Source organism: Podarcis raffonei, chromosome 17, assembly GCF_027172205.1.
Source record: "Podarcis raffonei isolate rPodRaf1 chromosome 17, rPodRaf1.pri, whole genome shotgun sequence".
In the NCBI taxonomy this organism is placed as follows: Eukaryota; Metazoa; Chordata; class Lepidosauria; order Squamata; family Lacertidae; genus Podarcis; species Podarcis raffonei.
The window spans coordinates 9,830,952-9,853,914 of record NC_070618.1 but is presented as its reverse complement, the minus strand read 5'-3'; the positions used below and the strand labels follow the sequence as shown (position 1 = coordinate 9,853,914).

Genomic DNA, 22,963 nt, shown 5'->3' with positions numbered 1-22,963 from the left:
GACACCGAATTATCCCAGAAGCAATGTACTGAGGTTGTCCAACACCACATTACAGACCACCTCAGCCAGCTTAGTGAGGTATACTGTTGAGCAGCAAGGTGGCCAGTTTACAAGGCACCAACTGCAGTCCCAATCTGCCCTGCCCCAAACCTGTGGCTGATTTCCCCTCTTCTGCAGGTAGCCTGCTGGCATCTGTTCTCTGAAAAGCAAATATTGACAGCTGCGTAGGATGGTGGCTAAGACACTAATCTACGAGCTAGGAAGTTCCTTCTTTTGGTAAGCTACCATCTCTGAGCCACCTGCACCCCCTGGCAATTTCTAAAATACAGAGATAATGCTATAGACCTACCTCTCAGAGCAGTTGTGGGGATGACTAAGATAATGTATGTGAAATACCTCCAATGGACAAAATGCAAAGTATTATTACAATATTCACCAGAGCAGCATGAAATGGGAAAATGCAAAATTACACCGGAAGAGAGATATTAAGCATCACCTATTCCCTCTCTCACCTTGAAATTCTCAAAGAAGCCGCCACCCCCATTCTCCATTTTGTCATCATCGCCAGAGGCCAAGCCCATCATACTGCGGCTACGAATCTGCAACTCCTCATAAAGGCTCTCCAGGAGGGCACTGCGGGTACGATCCTGCTCCAGAAGCAGAGAAGGAGAACACGTTTCAAAAAACAAATAGGATAGAAACAGGGAAGGGTGCACGCTTAATCAGAGAGGAAGAAAGATCTGGCTGAGTGACAGAAAAGAAAGCAGTTCTATATGTGGGTAAGTTACATAATCAGCTGGATCATGGAGCTTCAATAGCTCCATGGACTCACATTAAAGCATGAGACTCAATCTCAGGGCTGTGGGTTCAAGCCCCACGTTGGGCAAAAAGAGATTCCTGAATTGCAAGTCGTGACCCTCAGGGTCCCTTCCAGCTCTAAAATTCCATGATTCTAAGTGGATGTGATTAACCAATTTAATTTGTTTTTTGCTCCTAAGGGAATATTGAACATCAGCTACTTAAGGAGGCTTCAGAGACCCAGGGAACTTTTGGAGGCTGTTTGATAAGGGCAGCCTGGTAAATAGTTAATCTCTTATCTGGTGGCACTGAGTACCTTAAATAGGGAATGGGAGGGTACAAGAGAGGAGTACACTCTGTTGTGGCCAGGTCTCCCCCAAGGTGACTCAGGGTGGCTAGAATGTGGTTGTCACACTTACATAGTGTGCTTTTCATTCTATTGTAGGAGTTTCAGTTCCTATTAAAAGTGTAATTTTGAGTTTAAAGTCACCAGGAGGAATTACCCTTCCCCTCCCCATGCAACAGCTGCAGTATAGAAAGTCCTAGGTTGGATTTAGACATCACCTTGCCAACAAAGGTCCGTATAGTTAAAGCTATGGTTTTCTAGTAGTGATGTATGGAAGTGAGAGCTGGACCATAAAGAAGGCTGATCGCTGAAGAATTGATGCTTTTGAATTATGGTGCTGGAGGAGACTCTTGAGAGTCCCATGGACTGCAAGAAGATCAAACCTATCCATTCTTCAGGAAATCAGCCCGGAGTGCTCCCTGGAAGGACAGATCCTGAAGCTGAGGCTCCAATACTTTGGCCACCTCATGAGAAGAGAAGACTCCCTGGAAAAGACCCTGATGTTGGGAAAGATGGAGGGCACAAGGAGAAGGGGATGACAGAGGACGAGATGGTTGGATAGTGTTCTCGAAGCTACCAGCATGAGTTTGACCAAACAGCGGGAGGCAGTGGAAGACAGGAGTGCCTGGCGTGCTCTGGTCCATGGGGTCACGAAGAGTCGGACACGACTAAACGACTAAACAACAATTGATTGTTGAACCTGCATTTCATTTCACATCCTGTCATTGATCACCAATATGTTACTTCCTGGTACTCATACCAATATTTGCTCTTTAAGATATATGAATGCAAATACAAGTAAACTGACTCACCTCCAGCTTAGCAAATTTCTCAGCATGGTAGCAGCTGTGCTCCGCATTTATAAGCTTTGCCAGAAGAAATTCACGGAACTCTGTGCCCTGTGAGAAGGAGGAGAATACTCACAGCATTTAAGTCTTACAAGACCCTTTCTTATAGATATATCCAGAACTGTTTTGGTGCCACAAAGGATAGTGATGAAGGTTCTAGGATACTTCTTTGCAAGCTAATACTTAAGATTGCATGTTGATACCAAAGCACAGGAACAAACACAGATACAAGAATATTCCTCTATTCACCTCAATGGGTTGCACTGTAGAGGTGAAGAATACATTCAAATTAACCACGTGGGACTGTACCACTCTAAAAACTCATGATTTCCTAAATGCCCTCCCAGTTCCCAAGGAAAAAAATCCTTTACAGTATGTAGACATAGGAAATGAAGGCTATCTTTCGTTATGGTGCTTTAGCTTTTGACAGGCAGGGAAACCTATTACATATGGATTTATTTAAAGAGGCAATCCCTCATTTCCTATTTATAAAGACCAAGTAGACTATGTTGTACTACAATTTTTCCGAAAATGCATATTAATCCTCTTTGCTGATGAGTACTGATACTAGAAGGTGCTTAAGCTGAAACTGGCAGCATCTATTTTAGGTGCTTCTGAACATATTAAATGACAACGGTGGCAATATTGGGAAGGCTAGAGCCACATCTAAGAACACAAGTTGAGCTGGAAAAATGGCTTCCAGGTCATAGGTGCTACAATATTTTAGAGCCCAGGCTGTCACAAGTTTGGGGCTTTTCCAGCCCTAGGTAGTTACACATTCAAAGTTTCATATAAATAGATCGTAATGTAGGAACCATTACCAGAATTCCACTGCCCTTTAAGCCTTTAAATTTTTTTTTCCTGGCTGCACACAAACCTTTTTGAATATTGCTGGATTTGGCAGAGAAGGCCCAAAGAAAGGGACGTCATCACGGGCTGTAACAGAAACCTGCAACCATCAGAAGGGACAGAGTGGTTTTAGAGTACAGACAGAATGACCACTGCGCAGGGTCTCTGCAGGTCTGCAGCCTTAGGATAATATTAAAACATTGTCAGATTTAAACTGCTGTCTGATGAAACTGCTAATCAGCGGAGAGCACAAAAGATATGGGATGTTAGAAACATCTCATATACAGCCACACACACACACACACACACTCGTTTATAACATTGCAAAAATGCAAATAAATGCACATTAGTGCATTATATTCCAGGTGAGTATAATCATTGCAATCATAGTATTCTTCCTTTTTCGACTATCAAAATACATAAAAGCTATTTCCATAGTTATTCTTACTACCTTTCCTATATTTCCAATACATTAAACACTTGCATTATTTTACCAATAAATATCACATAAAAACTAATTACTATATTTTCCTGCTGTGTTCTTATTTGTTTAATTTCCCCTCAACAATAGACCTGGATTGGCTGACTCCAGCACCTTGTTATTATAACATTGGATAAATAAACTCAATTTCTTTACAAACATATTTTCGTGGTGTCTTCCTTCTCTAACAAATCAAATTTGTTAGCTTAACCATTCATGCCATGTCCTGGATTTTAGTTAGCCAGTGATCTATAGAGGGACAGCAAGCACTTTTCTAGTTTGGGCATAGTATCATTCTTGCTGCAGTTAGCAAAAAAAAACCCCAAAGAACAAACCCCAACCATTTACAAATATTCTTATTGAACTCTATCCTTAGGCTAACTGAATATTACTAGTGCATCTCTTAGAAGGTCATAACCTGGGTTATTTTTTTTTATTCCTTCCATAACTGAATCCCAGTATATTTGGTTTAGGAATATGTCTACATGATATAAAATATTTGCTCCAGGGTTATTTGGAGGAAGCCGTGTGATTTAAGGGTAAGGCATGGATGCGACCTCAGTCTGCTTTAAAGTGGCAAATTAAGAGTAGGTGACCTGAAGCAAGAACTGCATATGTGCCCTGCTTTCTGTTGCAAAGTACTTCTTCAGCAGCCTGCCTCATCTCGTGTCCAGAGGAGGGCAACCAAAATGGTCAAAGGCCTGGAAACGATGCCTAAAAGGATGTCACATAGAGGAGGGAGAAAGGTTGTTTTCTGCTGCTCCAGAGAAGCGGACACGGAGCAGTGGATCCAAACCACAAGAAAGAAGATTCCACCTAAACATTAGGAAGAACTTCCTGACAGTAAGAGCTGTTCGACAGTGGAATTTGCTGCCAAGGAGTGTGGTGGAGTCTCCTTCTTTGGAGGTCTTTAAACAGAGGCTTGACAGCCATATGTCAGGAGTGCTCTGATGGTGTTTCCTGCTTGGCAGGGGGTTGGACTCGATGGCCCTTGTGGTCTATTCCAACTCTATGATTCTATGATTCTATGATTCTATCTCTGCTCCTTGGCCCCCCTCCTCTCCTGCCTCTGCTTCTGGACTGCTCTCTGCCCCAGTCTCTTCCTGCTCACTAAACCCTGTTACATCTTCAGATTCCGACACCTCCTCCTGGTCTGCTTCTTCTGTTCTCTCTGACCACTCATCGCCATCCCATCATCAATCATCCTGACTCTGAGCCTTCTTCCCTTGGGGTTTCCCCAGCCAGTGCCTCTGCCGTCAAGCCAGTCCATGACATCACCTTAACACCCCCTCCTGTTATTTATTCGAGTATTTGTCCAGGTTGCTAATATAGCACTGAAGTTAAACTAAAATGCTTGACATTATCTGGGTTGCTTTAGTTGACTTTCCCAAGTCATTGTGCTGCTTGGACACTTGATCACCAGTAGGAGTCATTGTTACCAGGAGTGTCACTTGTGTACACTAAGGTTCATGTGTACTTACGCATGGATAAGAGAGGGAAATGCACACACTTCAAAGGTCTGAGAATGATACAACTCCTTATCAGAAAAAGTACACAGAACATTAGAGGACTAAAGGACTGGAGCCTCAGTTCTGCATGTTTTAAGACTTAAGAAGTGATAGGGTGAAATTTCACCTTGACTCCTGTTCTCTTCCAGCTGGAAGAAAAGTAAACCACTTTGAGGTTTTTGATTAACCAGTGAGTAAATTCCGCTAAAATAAGTAAGTAAATAAAAGAGGGACTGGCAAGAGACTGGCTAGTGCTCCACAATTTCTCCCCACTGTAGCCAAGGATTAGAGAACCAATGCAAAGTTAAAAGGGAAAAAAAGTGGGCTAAGATTTAAAGTGCTGTAGTGCTATACAGGAGGGATGGGAAACCTTTTTCAGCCCAAGAGATATATTCCTTTCTGTACAACCTTCCATGGGCCACATGTTGGGGTGGTCGGGTAGCAGGGCTAGCGGCTAAGTGGGCACAGCAAAACTGTTATTTTTTACCTGTGTACAGTAGGCTAGTTTCTAGGCACATTTAGACACCCCTCTCTATCCACCTAGGGGGCAGCGTGTGGCACTGTGGGTTAAACCACTGAGCCTAGGACTTGCTGATCAGAAGGTCGGCGGTTCGAATCCCCACAACGGGGTGAGCTCCCGTTGCTCGGTCCCTGCTCCTGCCAACCTAGCAGTTTGAAAGCATGTCAAAGTACAAGTAGATAAATAGGTACCACTCCGGCGGGAAGGTAAACGGTGTTTCCGTGCGCTGCTCTGGTTCGCCAGAAGCGGCTTAGTCATGCTAGCCACATGACCTGGAAGCTGTCCGCCAGCTCCCTCGGCCAATAAAGCGATATGAGCACCGCAACCCCAGAGTCGGTCACGACTGGACCTAATGGTCAGGGGTCACCTCTATCCACCAATGAGGCAAGCAAGAAGCATTAGCACTCAATGAAGGTGCAAAGAAGGGCCAGTGAGGGGTGTGGCTGGGAAGGGGGTGTGGCTTGGGGAGATTCCCAAGGGCCAGCCAGAGGAGCCTAGAGGTTTGCTACCCTTGCAGCAGAACTCTCTTGCACTCGTCGTGAAAGTAGCAGAGTATTGACCGAGTGGACTTACCTTGTAGAGAGTCTCCCCCAGGGCGCTGTGGTGGAGCTGCACGACCACATAGGAATGCAGGAAGTTTGACGCAATCATGTCGGGGACAAAGGGAGTATTTTCGTCCTGGAAGACAATGGCCACGATATCGTTCCCAATGTGGCGCTTCCGCTGAAGCTGGAAGGGAACACGCAAGGGAACATGTTAAGAGGGGAGTTGGGCTTCCCAAATGCAAGCTGCTCAGCTTGGCCACTCAAGTCCACAGCACCCACCCCAATCTTAAACTCCAATCCATTCTAAACTGTCAACCCAAGCAATCCCCAGACCAGATTATGGCCTCTTCTTTCCAATCACAACTTGCTCCAACAACCTTCCCTTTGTCACATCAACCCTAAAGTAGCTACCTGTCTAGAGCAGCCTTTCTCAACCTGTGGGTCCCCAGATGTTGTTGAACTACAACTCCCATCACCCCTAGCTAGCAAGGCAAGAACTCAGGGATGATGGGAGTTGTAGTCCAACAACATCTGGGGACCCACAGGTTGAGAACCGCTGCTCTAGAGGCTTATTCAATACTGTGTCCTCCATAGGTCCCCACGGTACCTGTTGGGCATCTCCCTCTGTGAAGGGCAACATCGTAGAGACATGGAACATGATCTCTTTGCCCCGGAAATGTGTGTAGATAGACTCAGATCCTGTTTGACCTCTAGTAACATCCAAGCCACCTCGGAAGCTGATCAGCATAAGGCAAGAAGGAGAAGGAGAGAGGAGAACAGGCAGAAGAAGAGATACCATGAACAACGGTAGCAGCTTTATCAAAGGCAGAAATACAATTCACAGAATGAATTGTGGTAGTTGGTGTGTGCAGTGGTGTGTGAAAGAGGGTAGGAGGCCTAGAACTTCCTGGTGGTGGTACTGCCACTTCCCAGGACGGGACCAGACAGGGCCACTGCAATCTGCTGCTATTAAGCCTATTTTCTTTGAAGGAAAAATGGGCCATGAAAGACAACTTCAAAACCATTAGGCTTTTATAGCTGAAGTACTCACCCACGGAAATCCTGCAACTGGATCCTCTCTCCAAGGATATTCAAAAACTCTAAGAAGCCCAGACTCTCTTCAGTATTACTGAAGACTTCTTCCTCTGTGGTCTATATAAAAGGAAACAGAAAACTGAAGGCCACCATTTCCCATTCGAGTTCTTGACCTATCCTGGAGTCCAATAACCAGTACAATAAAGGTCTCTTTTGCACGTGTGCGCATATGCACAAGCACACACACTCTCTCTCCTTTCCTTTCACCTTCCTAAAAAAGCCACAATCCCTGTTTGCCAGAGCTGAAGGTGTGGAGATTGTGTGTATCTTTGACACTAGCAGAAGATAAGCTGAATAGGTTCTGAACAGATATTAGTCAGTGGTGGCCCATAGGCCATAGCCAATCCTCTAAAGCAGGGGTAGGCAACCTAAGGCCCAAGGCTGGATGCGGCCCAATCGCCTTCTCAATCCAGCCTGTGGACAGTCCGGGAATCAGCATGTTTTTACATGAGTAGACTGGGTTATTTGTGGGACATAGGAGTTCTTCATTATTATTATTTTCAAAATATAGTCCAGCCCAACACATGGTCTGAGGGACAGTGGACCGGCCCCCTGCTGAAAAAGGTTGCTGACCCCTGCCCTAAAGGATGCCTTTCAGCAGGTACTTAAAGAGACATTTCTCAGGTGATGTCTACAGCTTGGTTTCTCCTCCCTAGTCACTTGCATGTCACTTCCAAGTGCTCCCCTTCCCAGTTGTGGAAGCCAGAGAGAGGATGGGGGAGGCGGAGGACAAAGTGGGGAGATGATTAGCCAAAAAGGAGTGATGTACCAGAAAGGAATAATGAAGGATTACTGGACATGATGGAGGGGAACAAGAGGACATAAGGAAGCTCTTGTCCAGACCCCCCAAATAGCCTATGATAGAAAAGGGCATTGAGTGTGCATAAGAAAAGAGGTTTACCTGCCCAGGTTTTTGGTAGATGACTCCGAACTTGAAGTTATTGCTGATGACATGTTCATCAAATGCAACAATGAGTTGGGAAGCCTAGGAGGTGGAGAAACAGCCAGAGTTAGAAGTAAAAACAGGCAGAGAAAGAGAGTTTGCATATGGGGCTATAGCGAGCCTACCTTGGGATAGAGCACTGGAAAGAAGCGGTCAACATTCACATCCTCACACAGCAGCTGCAGGAGGACAAGCAAAAGGTGTTAACACACTTCCAGTGCAGGGACTTGAGGAACCACTTTCACTGAAGCCAATCGGATGAGCATCAGTTACTTAACATGAAAATTCACATTTGCAAATTTAACCTTTCAACTGTCCTGTATTTGCAAGGGATTTGTCACACACACACACACACACACACACACCCCAACTTATTTATTTTCTAGTTGATTTCACAGGCTAGTACTCAAGGATTCAAAATTGATTAAGTGGGATATAAATTTAAATTTAGGACATAAATTTGAGACTGTTTAACTTACGCTGCCTGGAATGGGTGACTTAGCAAAATGGAACCTGTTCTTTGGACAAGTAACTGAAGAAGTGTGCATGCACACGAAAGCTCATACCAAGAACTAACTTAGTTGGTCTTTAAGGTGCTACTGGAAAGAAATTTGTTTGTTTGTTTGTTTTGAAAGGAATCAGATTTGGTTCATCGGAGGATTACAAGGCAAAAATAACCCAGCAACTAACAGTAAAGGTGCTGGACCTGGAACAATGTACCTTTGCCATTTGGACAGCATTGGGAAACTCATTCAGGCAAGAAATAGGAATCAAGTCGTGCTTGGTACTGGTTCGAGACCTGCAACAAACAAACAACCAAAATAAATGCTAAGGAAACCAAGCAGCAACAACTCCAGCTTCCCTAGTACAGTGGTACCTCGGGTTACGTACGCTTCAAGTTACATACGCTTCAGGTTACAGACTCCGCTAACCCAGAAATAGTACCTCGGGTTAAGAACTTTGCTTCAGCATGAGAACAGAAATCGTGCTCCCGCGGCGCGGCGGCAGCAGGAGGCCCCATTAGCTAAAGTGGTGCTTCAGGTTAAGAACAGTTTCAGGTTAAGAACAGACCTCCAGAATGAATTAAGTACTTAACCCGAGGTACCACTGTACCCCAAAGTTCACAGTACCTAAAGCCAGCAAAGTTATTTTGGCATCTGTGACAGAAAAATAGCACCAGCCCTTCTCTACTTCCCTTCCAATAAAAATACAGTAAATTAAATGGCTAATAATTCCCCACACTTTCATGACACCCAAAATCAGCTGTCTAACAGTGGGGTAGCTTTACACCCAGGAGGGGTCTATACCCTTTGGCAATGCAGCAGGCAATTTTAATTTTATTTTGCCCACTGAGTGGATAGATTTTAATTAATTTTATCCACGGACTTCTTTTTATAATTGTTATATATGCTGCAAATAAAGCTTGGTAATCAAGTGGTATAAGGTAAAGGCACCCCTGCCCGTACGGGCCAGTCGTGTCCGACTCTAGGGTTGCGTGCTCATCTCGCTCTAGAGGCCGTGAGCCGGCGCCGTCCGAAGACACTTCCGGGTCACGTGGCCAGCGTGACGAAGCTGCAGCTGGCGAGCCAGCACCAGCGCAACACACGGAAACGCTGTTTATCTTCCCGCTATAAAGCGGTCCCTATTTATCTACTTGCACTTAAGAGTGCTTTCGAACTGCTAGGTGGGCAGGAGCTGGGACCGAACGACGGGAGCTCACCCCGCCACGGGGATTCGAACCGCTGACCATACGATCGGCAAGTCCTAGGCACTGAGGTTTTACCCACAGCGCCACCCATGTCCCTTAATCAAGTGGTATATTAAGCAGTAATTTAAGTATTTTTTAAAATATATATATATTACATTGGGTGCCCCAAATAAGGCTTGTTAGCCTTCCCAAAGCAAACATGAGGGAATTTCTTTTTTTAAAAGTGTACTGGAGGCAGTGCTGGGTGGGGTGTGGAAGACAAGCACTTGCCAAATTAATAGTCAAGGGATTATTGGCAGCACCTCCTATTTATTTTTAAATGTAATTTTGATTTGCAAACAGTTCTAAAATTCTGGCGACTTTTTGTGTGTGTGTGAAAAATGGCAAATAAGCTTAGTTAAGACAGCCATTGAGAGACAGAGAACCACCTGAAAAGTGCAATCATTTCACAAGGTTTGAACCAAAGGGCTGTTTTACCTCAGAAGCAAGCGGAGGTTGTCTTGCTTTTCGACTTGTTCATACTTCACGGAAAGGACCAAGTAGCCCAAAGTTGTGTCATTGGCATAAAAATTATGATGTTCCTGAGGAAAAGAGATATTGGAATAAGGGATGTAGAAACAAGAGACTCTTTTCCTGCTCCAGAAGCCACTGGGCACATGTAATATTTTGAATTCTGGACTGCCTTGAGGTAATATGAGAGGAGACAGGGCCCACAACAGGGGAAGTCCTAGTAGGCTGAATTGGGGCGGAAGGCATTGCCATGTTGCTTTGTATGTAGTAATGCAGGTTTGTGCGCTGAGGGTGTGTCCAGCATCACGGACACAATCTTTGAATACTGGTGGTATTTTCAGGGATATAGCTTCTGCCATTTTTATGTCATTTTTCTATTTTCCGTGCTGTGTCTGTTCCCCGTCCATCCCCTTCTGAGCTGACCATACTTAGGATACAATGGATGCTCCAACATATAGAAACAAGGCTTTTGCTGCCCCCTCTTCCACAGTGATCTATGGTTTTCATTGTACATATAATTATTGTATAAAGGTAAAGGTACCCCTGCCCGTACGGGCCAGTCGTGACCGACTCTGGGGTTGCGCGCCCATCTCGCTTAAGAGGCTGGGGGCCAGCGCTGTCTGAAGACACTTCCGGGTCATGTGGCCAGCGTGACGAAGCTGCTCTGGCGAGCCTGCACCAGCGCAGCACACGGAAACGGCGTTTACCTTCCCGCTATAAAGCGGTACCTATTTATCTACTTGCACTTAAGGGTGCTTTCGAACTGCTAGGTGGGCAGGAGCTGGGACCGAACGATGGGAGCTCACCCCGTCGCGGGGATTCGAACCGCCGACCTTCTGATCGGCAAGTCCTAGGCACTGTGGTTTTACCCACAGCGCCACCCGCATCCCTAATTATTGTATACCACTTGGATATTTTTAATGAAATTAGTGTTTTCGTAAATAAATACTTTCATAAGATAGTATTTTCTGTTTGGTTCATTTTTATACTGGTTCTAAAATAGTCTGGAATAAAAGGTGTGCCCTTAAGGCACACCTAATTGATTAAAACTGATCTTCATCGATTAATTGACAAAATATTAAGTTGATCAGAAGACACCAATAATTAACAATTAAACTAGCAAATTACTGTGTTTTTCCGTATAAGACGGAATGTATAAGATGCCCCCTATTTTGGGGGACTCAGATTTAAGAAAATGGGGGAGATGTATCCATGTATAAGACACCCCCTAATTTTTGACATTATTTTTTAGGGGGAAAACCTAGACTTATACACGGAAATATACGGTAATTGCGATGTGTTTGGCACCATCTCTTTGTAGCTTTAGGCAATCACAGAAAATGTTCTTCTTCTACCTGGCCTTTGGCAACTGTACTCAGGTTGTTACCGTCCCCCTAGAAATCTGGTTTTGTTGATATGTATGGTATTTTGCAGAGGGACTGTTTTTCTTTGTTTTGTTTTATTGTACTAGTTTTCTCTACGTGCAGCTCACCCTGGGACTTCATGGAGAAGGGCAGGCAACGAATATAATAAATTTTAAAAGCCTGTATGTCCAATAAAATGATAGTATTTATTTATTTTAAAATATTTCAATGACGCAATTTCATTCAAAAAAAAATCAAAGCACTTTACAACAAGTGTAATACAATAAAAACCACACAACATTAAAATAGATCACCAGCTGACTATTATGGTAAACATTTTCCTAGACTGTCTACATAGCCCTGCAAAAAAAAAAAAAAAGTTTTCAGGAAACGTTTGGAAGTTAGGGCTTTTCCATACCTCCCCTTCTCCTGTTGCTTTCCCCCAGGGAAAACCGCTCTTTAGCACTCAGTTGGAACAAATGGCAATTCGGGTTTCCCCCAGGTTCCCGCTTGTTCCAATCTATTGCTAAATAGTGGGCTTTCACTTGGAAAGTGGGTAACTTTCAAATGTGAGAACCACTCAGACCCATGCTTTCTAGGCACGGCACAAGTGGAAGTATGGACAAGGCCATAGTTCAGAAGGTGCCTGCTGTATGTCCCCAGCAGTGGGCCACAAAGACTGAAGTTTCATCTTCATGTTGACGTCAAATAAGCCTCACCAACTCAAGGGACAACCAGAAACACTTCTTCAGATGAGATCAGTGATCTAGCTTAGGATATAAGGGTTCAGGTGACCCCCTAAGGCACCCAGGACCCAAGTTGTTCAGGGCTTTGTAAATGGATACAAGGACCCTGAACCCAGCTCAGTAGCAGATGAACAGTCAGGAGCTACAGAACTTCTCTTACCTTTCCCAGGAAGTGCTTGCGGTACAACTTAGCTGTTGGGTCACACTCCAGCTTCACTTTGCCACTGCAAGGGGATGGCAGGTCATGCAATTCTGGGCCTGGGATGGGAAGGTTGTGAGAGGTTCCTTCGATCCAATAGCCCCCAAACTGGGGTAAGATAATGAGAGGGTAGGGCCACCCTCTGCGTAACACCTGTCCAGAAAGAGAGATGTTGTAGGATCAGACACGAGCAGAGAATCAAAACAGAACAGATCTTGATCTGTTGAATTCTCTTTTTTTTTTAAAAAAAAGTTTTTATTAAAGATTTTCTTTGTTTACAAAACAACGTGCAGTGTCTCTTCTTCAGGTTGTAAACTCTTTTCTACAGATCAGTTACAAAATTTTTCTACAGATCAGTTACATTTTCGGCACAGAAAATTTAAAATGAATCCAATCTATAATTTCACATGCACACACACATCTGAAACAAAAGTAACCCTTCAAAATCAAGTTCAGATTCTATTACAGAAAATGAGCTTTCCCCTGTCATCAAAAACATAGTACGAGCACCCAGAGAAGCAAATCAAATATTGATCTTAATAGTAGGACAGATTCAGGCGGGAAATGACAGGAAATGGTGAAGCCGTTTAAAAAATGGTAGAATGTGGTCTGGCCATCCAGTCACAGCTGCCACCTGCACTATACATTTAAAGCAGTAACATACGACTTTAAACAGTTATATGGCTTCCCCTGTAGAATCCTGAGAACTGCAGTTCCATTAAGGATGTTGCGAATTGTTAGGAGACCCCTAGTGTGGTGTAGTGGTTAAGAGCAGTGGACTTGTAATCTGGTGAACCGGGTTCGATTCCCCGCTCCTCCACATGCAGCTGCTGGGTGACCTTGGGCTAGTCACTCTTCTCTGAAGTCTCTCAGCCTCACTCACCTCACAGAGTGTTTGTTGTGGGGGAGGAAGGGAAAGGAGATTGTTAGCTGCTTTGAGACTCTTTAGGGTAGTGATAAAGCAGGATATCAAAGCCAAACTCCTCTTCTTCTATTCCTCACACAGAGCTACAATTCCTAGAGTGGCTTAACAACCAATCCCTCTTCCCAGGGAACTCAGGAATCAAAAGGAATAGGGGGTCTCCTAACAACTCTTAATACAAAGACAAATGAAGGCTTGGAGACATTAAATGCTGTCCGTTCAAACTAACACCTGATCCACAATTTGAGGGCGTACGTGAGCCAACCTCATTTTTAAAAAAACTGAATAAATTTGAACTCAAATCTTGGTTGGTTTTGCTGCGACTCACCTCATGGATGCTTGGGTATGGGATGTACTCCTCTTCTCTCTGAAAACCCAAAGAGGTCATATGGGGGTGAGGAGCTGGGGATTATGCAAATTGCAAAGTAATGCATAGGCTTCCAACATTCTATCACATGCATCCCTGCCTCCTGAGTCCAAATAAGGATAATAATTGGGCCTCCCAGTTCTTCCACCCAAACTATATGCATTTGTGGATAATACAGTATATACCGTATTTTTCGCCCTATAGGACGCACTTTTTCCCCTCCAAAAATGAAGGGGAAATGTGTGTGCGTCCTATGGGGCGAATGCAGGCTTTCGCTGAAGCCTGGAGAGCCAGAGGGGTAACTTTCCCCCCCTTTATTTCCCCCCCCCCCAAAAAAAACTAGGTGCGCCCTATGGGGCGAAAAATACGGTATATAGATTATGACTATTCCCCCAGCTCCCTGTCTTCCTCATGAAATCCCTCTGGCATTAGCTCTTCCCTATCCTTGCAATTCCCATCTCTTTCATATATATTTGTTACATTAGTTTGGCTCACCTCCTAGTCCCTTATTAGCTCCACAGTTGAAACCTACGTAAGTGGAAGGCTGCCATTCATTGATACAGGGACACACTCAAAGCTGCAATTCAGCTGGAAGCAAAACACACCCGCGCTGTCTTGTCCCTGATTCCCAGCTTGATCATATATGCATAGCCCTATCTGGGCCTCATTGATCCCTCTCTGGATGTTGGGAAACAGCTTTTTATACCATGCATTATAAAGACAATGTGAGGATCGGCTCTTACAGTTGTCATTTTTAGTACTAAAATTCCATTGGAGGGTTCAGTCGTATAATTGCTGAACTGACCTTGAGTGGAGCTGGAAGTGAACACCTTTGCTCATCCAAACGACTTTTCTAGATAGAGAAAAAGGCAGAGTGAAACTGCACAGCCCAGTATGTCTCTCCTTTCCCCTTTCCCCTCCACCTGATGCCAATATCCTGCTTGCTAACCCACCCACCCTTGCAACACAAATTCAGATTTCTGCAGCTGAGAGCAAGATTCTCAACAAAGTTTTAAGTCCTACTCCTGGATATAGCCAAGGTTAAATTGCAAAAAGAGAACAGCCAGCATACCTGTTCTTGCTACTTTTTCATAATAATTAACTGTAGAATATCATCAACACAAACTGAACAAACAACTTCCTTGTTTGAAAAGCAAAAGGATTTGTGCCTCTGGCATACACACCTAGGACACACAAGCCCATTTCACCATTTACATAACAATAGTCCCTCAGTGTGTAGAAGGAGTAAACTAATCAGAAATACGGGTGAATCTGGGAAATAATCACATCATATAGTCTAAAACACTGTAAGCAGTGGGAGAATGGAGCCCCTACACCTCATTCTGTCTTATTCTGGCCGAGATCCATTGCTTTAGGAAAGGGAAAGAGCATGATGTTTTGCAACCAAAAGTGCTCCCAAATGTTCCCCTCTCATCCAGGTGTCAGAATCAATCCATGTTCTGCACAGTCCAAACATCAAGTTAAAGCCTTGCTGTATATAGAGGCATCCATACACACAGGTGTTCCCCATCTAACTGTTTCCGTTCAAGACACCTAGACAGGTATCAGGGTAGTTTTCCAATCCTACCTGGTTACTCCTTTCCTCCTCTTAGACTTGAGGGTTTAAGATTAAAAGGTAAGGTGTGTTCACCCAATTACAGTGATACCTTGGGTTACATACGCTTCAGGTTACACACTCCGCTAACCCAGAAATAGTGCTTCAGGTTAAGAACTTTGCTTCAGGATAAGAACAGAAATCGGGTTCCAGCGGTGCGGCGGCAGCAGGAGGCCCCATTAGCTAAAGTGATGCTTCAGGTTAAGAACAGTTTCAGGTTAAGAACGGACCTCCGGAACGAATTAAGTACTTAACCCGAGGTACCACTGTATCAAGGTAGCAAACACCTTTGCAGTACACTTTTCTGATAAAAACTCTTTTAATTACACAAGCGTACCCTGACATGTAAAACTGCTATGTGTTTTAATCTGTAATTTTAGCTTCTAACAGACCATCGTTTTAACCTTGATCTTTTTAACTATATCTGTCTGTCTGTCTATCTATCTGTTGCTCAGACGCTGTTGGGATTTTTATTTTATTTTTGCAATTAAGCAGAATGCAAGTTCTGTTAAATAAAAAAAAGAGAGAGAAAGTTAACACAGCATAACGAGAGAATGCTGAGTTCGCTTTGCTAGCACAAACAGCCGCAGATAGTGACAACACAGAGAAGAAAACACAAGCAGGCACGGCAGGTGGCAGAGAAGGGGGATTTCGCTTCACATGTTCCTTACGTCAGAGCTCCTGTGCATTCGTCCTCCGGCACCTAGCAACTAGATAATTGCCAGCTCTTGCCTCACCACCAGCAGTTTGGCGCTGCTGGTTCTCTGACGCAATCAACAAATCATATAGGCTGCGGAGTGCCATTTTTAGTTATCGCCTCTGTTGCAGTTTCCGAGCCAACTGGCAATAGGAACTTAGCCTCCAGCCAGGGGTGGGGCAGAGCAGGGATGCCAAGGCACTCCTATGAAATATTTCATCCCTGGAACCGTGTGGTTAAGTGTATACATCCTTGGCCACAAATGAATGTTAGCTAACAGAAGCTCAGCGGAAAGAAACCCACCCCAGTTGTAACAAGCAGGAACAAGGTGTGGTAAGAATTCTTAGGTGTCAAATATAAATGAAATGTTCATAAATGGAGATGACTGGCAGAATCCGAGACCAGGGAGAAGAGTTGGTGGAAGAAGATTGGAGGAAATTTAAAATTTATTTACAGAAGTATTGTAAAATGTATGAATGCTGATGACATTGAAATAAAATGAAGGGGTTCTAGTAATAAGAGATAAAAATTATAAATTATAAATTTGGGAGGTAAAATATATAAGGATAAAGTAGTAGGATACGAATTTGCTGAACTAATTGTTAAAAAGGGATATAAAAAAGGGAGGCGTGAGGAGGTCAGGAAAATAAGTTAATTGAAGATGAATAATTAGAAAAGAGTGATTTGTGTTTTTCTTATTCTATTTTTTGTGTGTCGATTGTTCTTTTTCCCCCCTTGCTAAATGTTTGTATTTTATGTATTGTGAAAGTTTGTATTGTTGTGTTTTATATTTTCTCTGTGTTTTTATTGTTCTATTTTTCTATTGTTAAACCTAATAAAATATTATATTAAAAAAAAAGAAATGTTCATAAATGTACAAGGCAAACACATACATAAGTATATAAGCCACGTGTCTGACATAGTACAGGAGAGCAAACCTGAAGTCATTCTGACTCTCCCAAACTGATCTCAAATGTTTCTGTTAGGAGAAAGGAAATGGGAAAGGCTCCCCATTGTCTTTTGCTTACAAATCCTGTCTTAAGGGTGCATTTGTGTATGAATAGGGTGAGCCTGTGACCTGGATTCAGGAACTAAAGTATTTGCCATCACCAAAGAATGGCCGGGCTGCCCAGGTAAAGCCATCAGTGACCGATATCAAGTATCCTGGCAGACAGGACTTCTGCTGTAGACTGCCTCCTTCTGTGATGTATGTATGATGTTTTAGGGGGGTGGTCTTGGGCTACAGGGTGGGCAATTTCAAAAGTCTATATAAGGGCTTATGCACCATTCATTGTTCTAGGTTCTCTCCTCCCTCCTGACTGTGGTGAGTAGGGACCCTGTTGCAACAGTTAATAAAGATCAGGCTTACTAGCCGCTTTGCTTCGCAATATACTCTGGCTGGCCTCTGTTATTTTCTCCTACCAATAGGGAACTCACTTAAGGACTCTATATGGCCTCTTGGATACCCCATAAGGGAAAAGGAGCAGTTTTTTCTTATAACAAGGGGAAGTGATAAATACATTTTCTGAATGGAGGTAAACAAGACTGGTTAGCAGAAGGTGCTGCAGAACTGGGGGTGGGACAGGACAGGACAGGACAGGACTGGAATGAGAGACAGCAGGTTTTTACACGACAGCAGTGTTGCAATGGAGGTACAATCTCACAGCAGATTTAATGCATGGAAGGTGAGTCAGCACTAAGAAAGCTGAAACTTGATGGAATAAGCAAACCATACCTGCATTTTTTCAATCATTTCAAACAAATCCACTGCCTGTGAGAAAGAAAGGGAAATACGAAATGAATTTTCAAGGTCACAAATTTTGACCGAGATCTCTGTAAATGAGACTTTTATTCTTTGTGAAATTATATGCTGCTTAATATTTTGCCCTTTACACATGCCCCAAAACTTGAATCTGCAAGGCTCTTCATAAGATTGAGACTTTCTCATCACTGATGTTAAAATAAATACTTATCTTCACTGTTACAGAAATAGGCATGAAAGAAAAACTATTGCATAAACTCTAATTATTCAGAAACCAGGCTGAAAAATAGTACTCACATATTCTAAGGTCTTGTGATTTATGAATCTTTCACTTTTTAAAAAAGCAATTCATCAGTATCACCTTTATTATTCAGATAGTAGTTTATCTGTTAAGCTGAGGAGGAGTTTTCATAACAGTCTAGAAGTTTTCCCATCTAAAAGCACAACCCTTGCTACTTGTTCTGATCCAACCAGGGGCCGCATGTGTATTGAAAAGGGATTCTCTGTATGTCCCTAGCTGTAGGAGAGCTGCACCAATTAAACAGTTGCGCAATTCACCAGTCCAATTCAACAGTCAGGACCAGGGCTGGCTCAGAACGTTTTGCCACTTCAGGCAAAACAGAAAATGCCACTCCACCTACCGCCGCCACCTCTTCCTCCACAGCTCCCTACGTCTTGCTCCACAGACCTCCCCACAGACGTGCTGTAGAGGAGCAGACATTGGAGGGTGGAGATGAGGCAGTGGCAGAGGTGGTGAGCAGCACACTCACTGGAGGCAAGATCTGCTGCGTAAGGCAACTGCCTTACCTCACCAAATGGGCGGGCCGGCCCTGGCCAGGACTACATGCACTCCAGTTGGTTGAGAGAGCTGATTCAGTCCACACCCTTACTCACTGAATACCTGACTGCAAGGATTCTAGTTGTTTTTTTAAGAAGTATTCTGCAGCCTCTTACCTTATTTTGAACAGCTGGATTAAGGGCAGCCTGAGGATCCTGGACAGGTGAATCTAAGGTGTCACTGATGCAGCGCTCTGCCTCATCAGTCCTTCTGCATGAAAAGGAGACAACTCTAATCGGAGCACCATAAAATCCCCAATGTAGCAGGCAGGTCCTCTATCCCTCCCAGATGTTGACACCCACCTTTACTTACAAGCCTAAGAATTGTTATGCTTGCACTTCATAAGACCCTTGGCCCACACTTTCAAAATCAGTGGAGAATGATCATCATATTATATTTCCAAGAAAATATCGCAGCTGGCAATGGGTTCAAGACCAAACCCCAAAATCTCAATGATAACTGAGAAATATGACACCCTGTGCCCCCCCCCGCCCCTGATCAGGCCAGTTAACACAGGTATATGTTTGTAGTATTTTCCACATAAGCTTATGCCAGAAACTCCAGACACAAAACAGTACCAGACTTATCTGCCCAGTGAATCAAGTTGTTTTTTTCAAATGCTAACCTAGAAGTCCTCTAGCACAGTGTTCACAGAGATTCCTAAGTGATCCTACTTCCATGCTTTTACTTGTAAAATTCCCTCCAGCCTACTGCTGCATTCCACCTTCCATTTTAGTACAGTGGTACCTCGGGTTACATACAGTTCAGGTTACAGACTCCACTAACCCTGAAATAGTACCTTGGGTTAAGAACTTTGCTTCAGGATGAGAACAGAAATCGGGCGGCGGCGGCGCAGCAGCAGCAGCGGGAGGCCCCATTAGCTAAAGTGGTGCTTCAGGTTAAGAACAGTTTCAGGTTAAGAACGGACCTCCAGAACAAAATTAGTACGTAACCAGAGGTACCACTGTACTGGCAGCCAAGCTGCCACATACTATTCCTTCTACCCCTTCGGTGGTTCCACTGCAGTTTCCTTGTTATGTCCAAATAGGACTCCACACAAACACCTCTCCCAGTCTTCCATCACTTTGACTTGGCTCAGCTAATTCTTGATTCCTTCTTCCACATGCCTGGTTACAGCCGAGTATTAGAATAAACCTGAACTACAAGTGTTGCGTTCTGCTTTGCTAAATAAAGGAAAAATCCTTGAAATCACACCGGTAGGTTTTACAAAGGGAAGATGTGAGTTCTGTGAAAGAAAAACAGGCTTGGAACAATTCCCAAAAGAGAATTAAGTCAACAGACTTCCATAGCATATATTTCTTTTGGTGACCTGCTGTTAGCCCAACGGTTCACTATGTGTGTGTATGTGTGTAGGTATCTATACGCATCTACAGTGGTACCTTGGTTCTCAAATGTAATCCGTTCCGGAAGTCCGTTCCAAAACCAAAGCGTTCTAAACCAAGGCGCTCTTTCCCATAGAAAGCAATGCAAAATGGATTAATCGGTTCCAGACTTTTAAAAACAACCCCTAAAACAGCAATTTAACATGAATTTTACTATCTAACGAGACCATTGATCTATAAAATGAAAACAATAAACAATGTACTGCAGTCACACAATCAATCAGTAGCCGCAAAAACAAAAACGCAAAATAAATAGCAAAAACAGACAGACCTCAGCGTAGCACTCAAATCAGAGCACGTTCTGCTTCCGAAAAAGGTTCACAAACCGAAACACACTTCTGGATTAGCAGTGTTTGGGTTCCAAGTTATTTTAGTACCAAGGTGTTTGAGAAGCAAGGTACCACTGTATATGAATGAGTAATATGTGTTTGCAGGACCCCAAGAGTTTTTACAACATAAATTATCTTACTTGATTAGCCATACAATAGCAGAGTCTTTCCAAATTTTAACAAGAAGCATAAGCATAAGCATAAGGAATGCCATGTAAAATAAATTATACCCTGATCCCAGAAGTCACATGACAGTAAATAGCGAGTTACAAACTCCTTGGGCAATAAACATTAGCAGTAGCTGGGGAATACTCTTGGAGGCCATTTACCAAAACAATGAGAGAACTCATCCAGTTTTATAAGACCTGTATCTGAGTGCGACTCGTCTGCACAGAAAATGCCAGGATGTACAACTTCCCACTTTTGGTACCATTACCATTTTAGGGACTGGGTGACTCTGAGACTCAGTGTGACATGCATTCTGTTTGATCTTAAGTGACCAAACTGCAGCTGAGATATTCTGAGAATCTATCTACATTAATAGAAGCACAATGCAGAGGTAGAAATCAGTTTTCCCTTCAACATCTGTTTCTCACTGATGATGGTAATACTGAAAGACGGTAATATAGAGGCAGCACAGCAAGGGGTAATTACTGCTTCCAGTAAACTCACTTAGACGATTTCCTGAAAGAACCTGAACATTCCTCCCAAACAAATAAGCACAGGGAAAAATGCACACATAATCACAATTCACTTACATGGGTTAATAATTAGGGTCTTATGCAAATTAAGTTGCTCATTGCTTGCTTTGCAATGTGGATTTTAAAACATCTGGGAAATCAAACCAAAACAGCTGGACAATTAAATGTCACCCAGGTACAAATCCCAGAGGCAAGCTCTAAATCTATTGCAGTTCTTTTTAAAGTTTCTAGCTTGGATTTGAAACATTACTGGAGCCCTGGAGCCAAGGTGGGCTAGGAGGTGGAGTCTTGATGCACAGAATGATCAGAGTAAACGATGGAAAGAGCCAATAGAAATAGAAAAGAAAAGAAAATCTTGTTGTACTACCTCTAAAGTATACTAGCTTCTCAAGTCTTTAAGTATTTGTGATAACTGCCAGAATGTGGTTTTACTGGTCTGTATACCTAATTGATATACAGCATCTTAAAAACCTAGACAGCATCTTAAAAAGTAGAGACATCACCTTGCCAACAAAGGTCCGTATAGTAAAAGCTATGGTTTTCCCAGTAGTGATGTATGGAAGTGAGAGCTGGACCATAAAGAAGGCTGATCGCCGAAGAATTGATGCTTTTGAATTATGGTGCTGGAGGAGACTCTTGAGAGTCCCATGGACTGCAAGAAGATCAAACCTATCCATTCTTAAGGAAATCAGCCCTGAGTGCTCACTGGAAGGACAGATCGTGAAGCTGAGGCTCCAATACTTTGGCCACCTCATGAGAAGAGAAGACTCCCTGAAAAAGACCCTGATGTTGGGAAAGATGGAGGGCACAAGGAGAAGGGGACGACAGAGGACGAGATGGTTGGATAGTGTCTTCGAAGCTACAAACATGAGTCTGACCAAACTGCGGGAGGCAGTGGGAGACAGGAGTGCCTGGCATGCTCTGGTCCATGGGGTCACGAAGAGTCGGACATGACTAAACAACTAAACAACAACAACAACATATCTAATTGACAGCCTTATATAACAATATATAATAAATATTTTATGACACTTTTTCAGTGTTCAAAGTGCATCACACACATTATTTAAAGTTATCGCCTTCTTATATAGCTGCAAGGCTGAGCAATAGCATATAGCCATGCTAATCATGATTCTTCCTAAGGAATCCTGGGAATTAGGACACAGTGACAGATAATTCCCAGCATCTCACTAAAGGACAGTTCCCAGGACTCTTTGAGGATAAGCCATGTGGTTTAAAAATGCTATTAAAGTGGTTTAAAAATGCTATTAAGTTTGTAGTGTGTGGATCGGACTTGTGGCTCTCAAGATGTTATGGGACTCTTGCTACCCATCAGACAAAGCCAGCATGGCAAATGGTCAGGAATTATGGGAGTTGTGCTCCGATAAAATCTGGAAGGTCATAGGTTCCCCTTCCTGAGTTTGTGGTTAAAGTGATATTTGAATTGCCTCACAGTTCACAACCTTAGCCACAATACAGTCCCGTGACTCGCAAACTCCAGATATCCTTATTATAAACCAAAATCCAGGTTTGTAACCACAAGAGGCCTGTGGGAATTGAGGGATATTCCAGGCCCTCCCCAGAATATTCCTATTTCATGAAGGTGGAGAAAGAAATGTGATTCTTTTTCTTATGGTAATATATGGGTGAAATGTGTTGGCAAAATTTATCTATACTGCACCTTTAAAGCACATTTGAAGCTCATTTCCCCCCTCTAAGAAATATGGGCACTGTAATCTACCTCTCACAGAGTTATAATTCCCAGCACCTTGAACAAACTACAGTGCTCAGAACTCTTTGAGGAGGAAAACGTGCTTCAAAAGTACCTTGTGTATGCACTCTTAGTTGCTCAATAAGGAATAAAACTGC

General features: G+C 43.3%; 1 protein-coding gene across 7 annotated transcripts in view; it reads right to left on the bottom strand.

The window, feature by feature from the left end:
• LOC128405163 (rap1 GTPase-activating protein 1-like) overlaps positions 1 to 22,963 on the bottom strand; it is a 47,022-nt gene that overhangs the window by 11,768 nt on the left and 12,291 nt on the right. For all 7 annotated transcript variants that reach the window (XM_053371491.1, XM_053371489.1, XM_053371485.1 and 4 more), the window contains exons 2-16: positions 18,778 to 18,871; positions 17,797 to 17,832; positions 14,555 to 14,602; positions 13,711 to 13,749; positions 12,422 to 12,613; positions 10,119 to 10,222; positions 8,654 to 8,732; positions 8,059 to 8,112; positions 7,892 to 7,975; positions 6,947 to 7,047; positions 6,503 to 6,632; positions 5,924 to 6,079; positions 2,870 to 2,941; positions 1,957 to 2,043; positions 513 to 647 (exon numbers count right to left, since the gene is read on the bottom strand). In XM_053371491.1, the coding sequence (XP_053227466.1) occupies positions 513 to 647; positions 1,957 to 2,043; positions 2,870 to 2,941; positions 5,924 to 6,079; positions 6,503 to 6,632; positions 6,947 to 7,047; positions 7,892 to 7,975; positions 8,059 to 8,112; positions 8,654 to 8,732; positions 10,119 to 10,222; positions 12,422 to 12,613; positions 13,711 to 13,749; positions 14,555 to 14,602; positions 17,797 to 17,814 (1,299 nt within the window). In that variant the 5' untranslated portion in view covers positions 17,815 to 17,832; positions 18,778 to 18,871. The remainder of the gene's footprint in view (positions 1 to 512; positions 648 to 1,956; positions 2,044 to 2,869; positions 2,942 to 5,923; positions 6,080 to 6,502; positions 6,633 to 6,946; positions 7,048 to 7,891; positions 7,976 to 8,058; positions 8,113 to 8,653; positions 8,733 to 10,118; positions 10,223 to 12,421; positions 12,614 to 13,710; positions 13,750 to 14,554; positions 14,603 to 17,796; positions 17,833 to 18,777; positions 18,872 to 22,963) is intronic.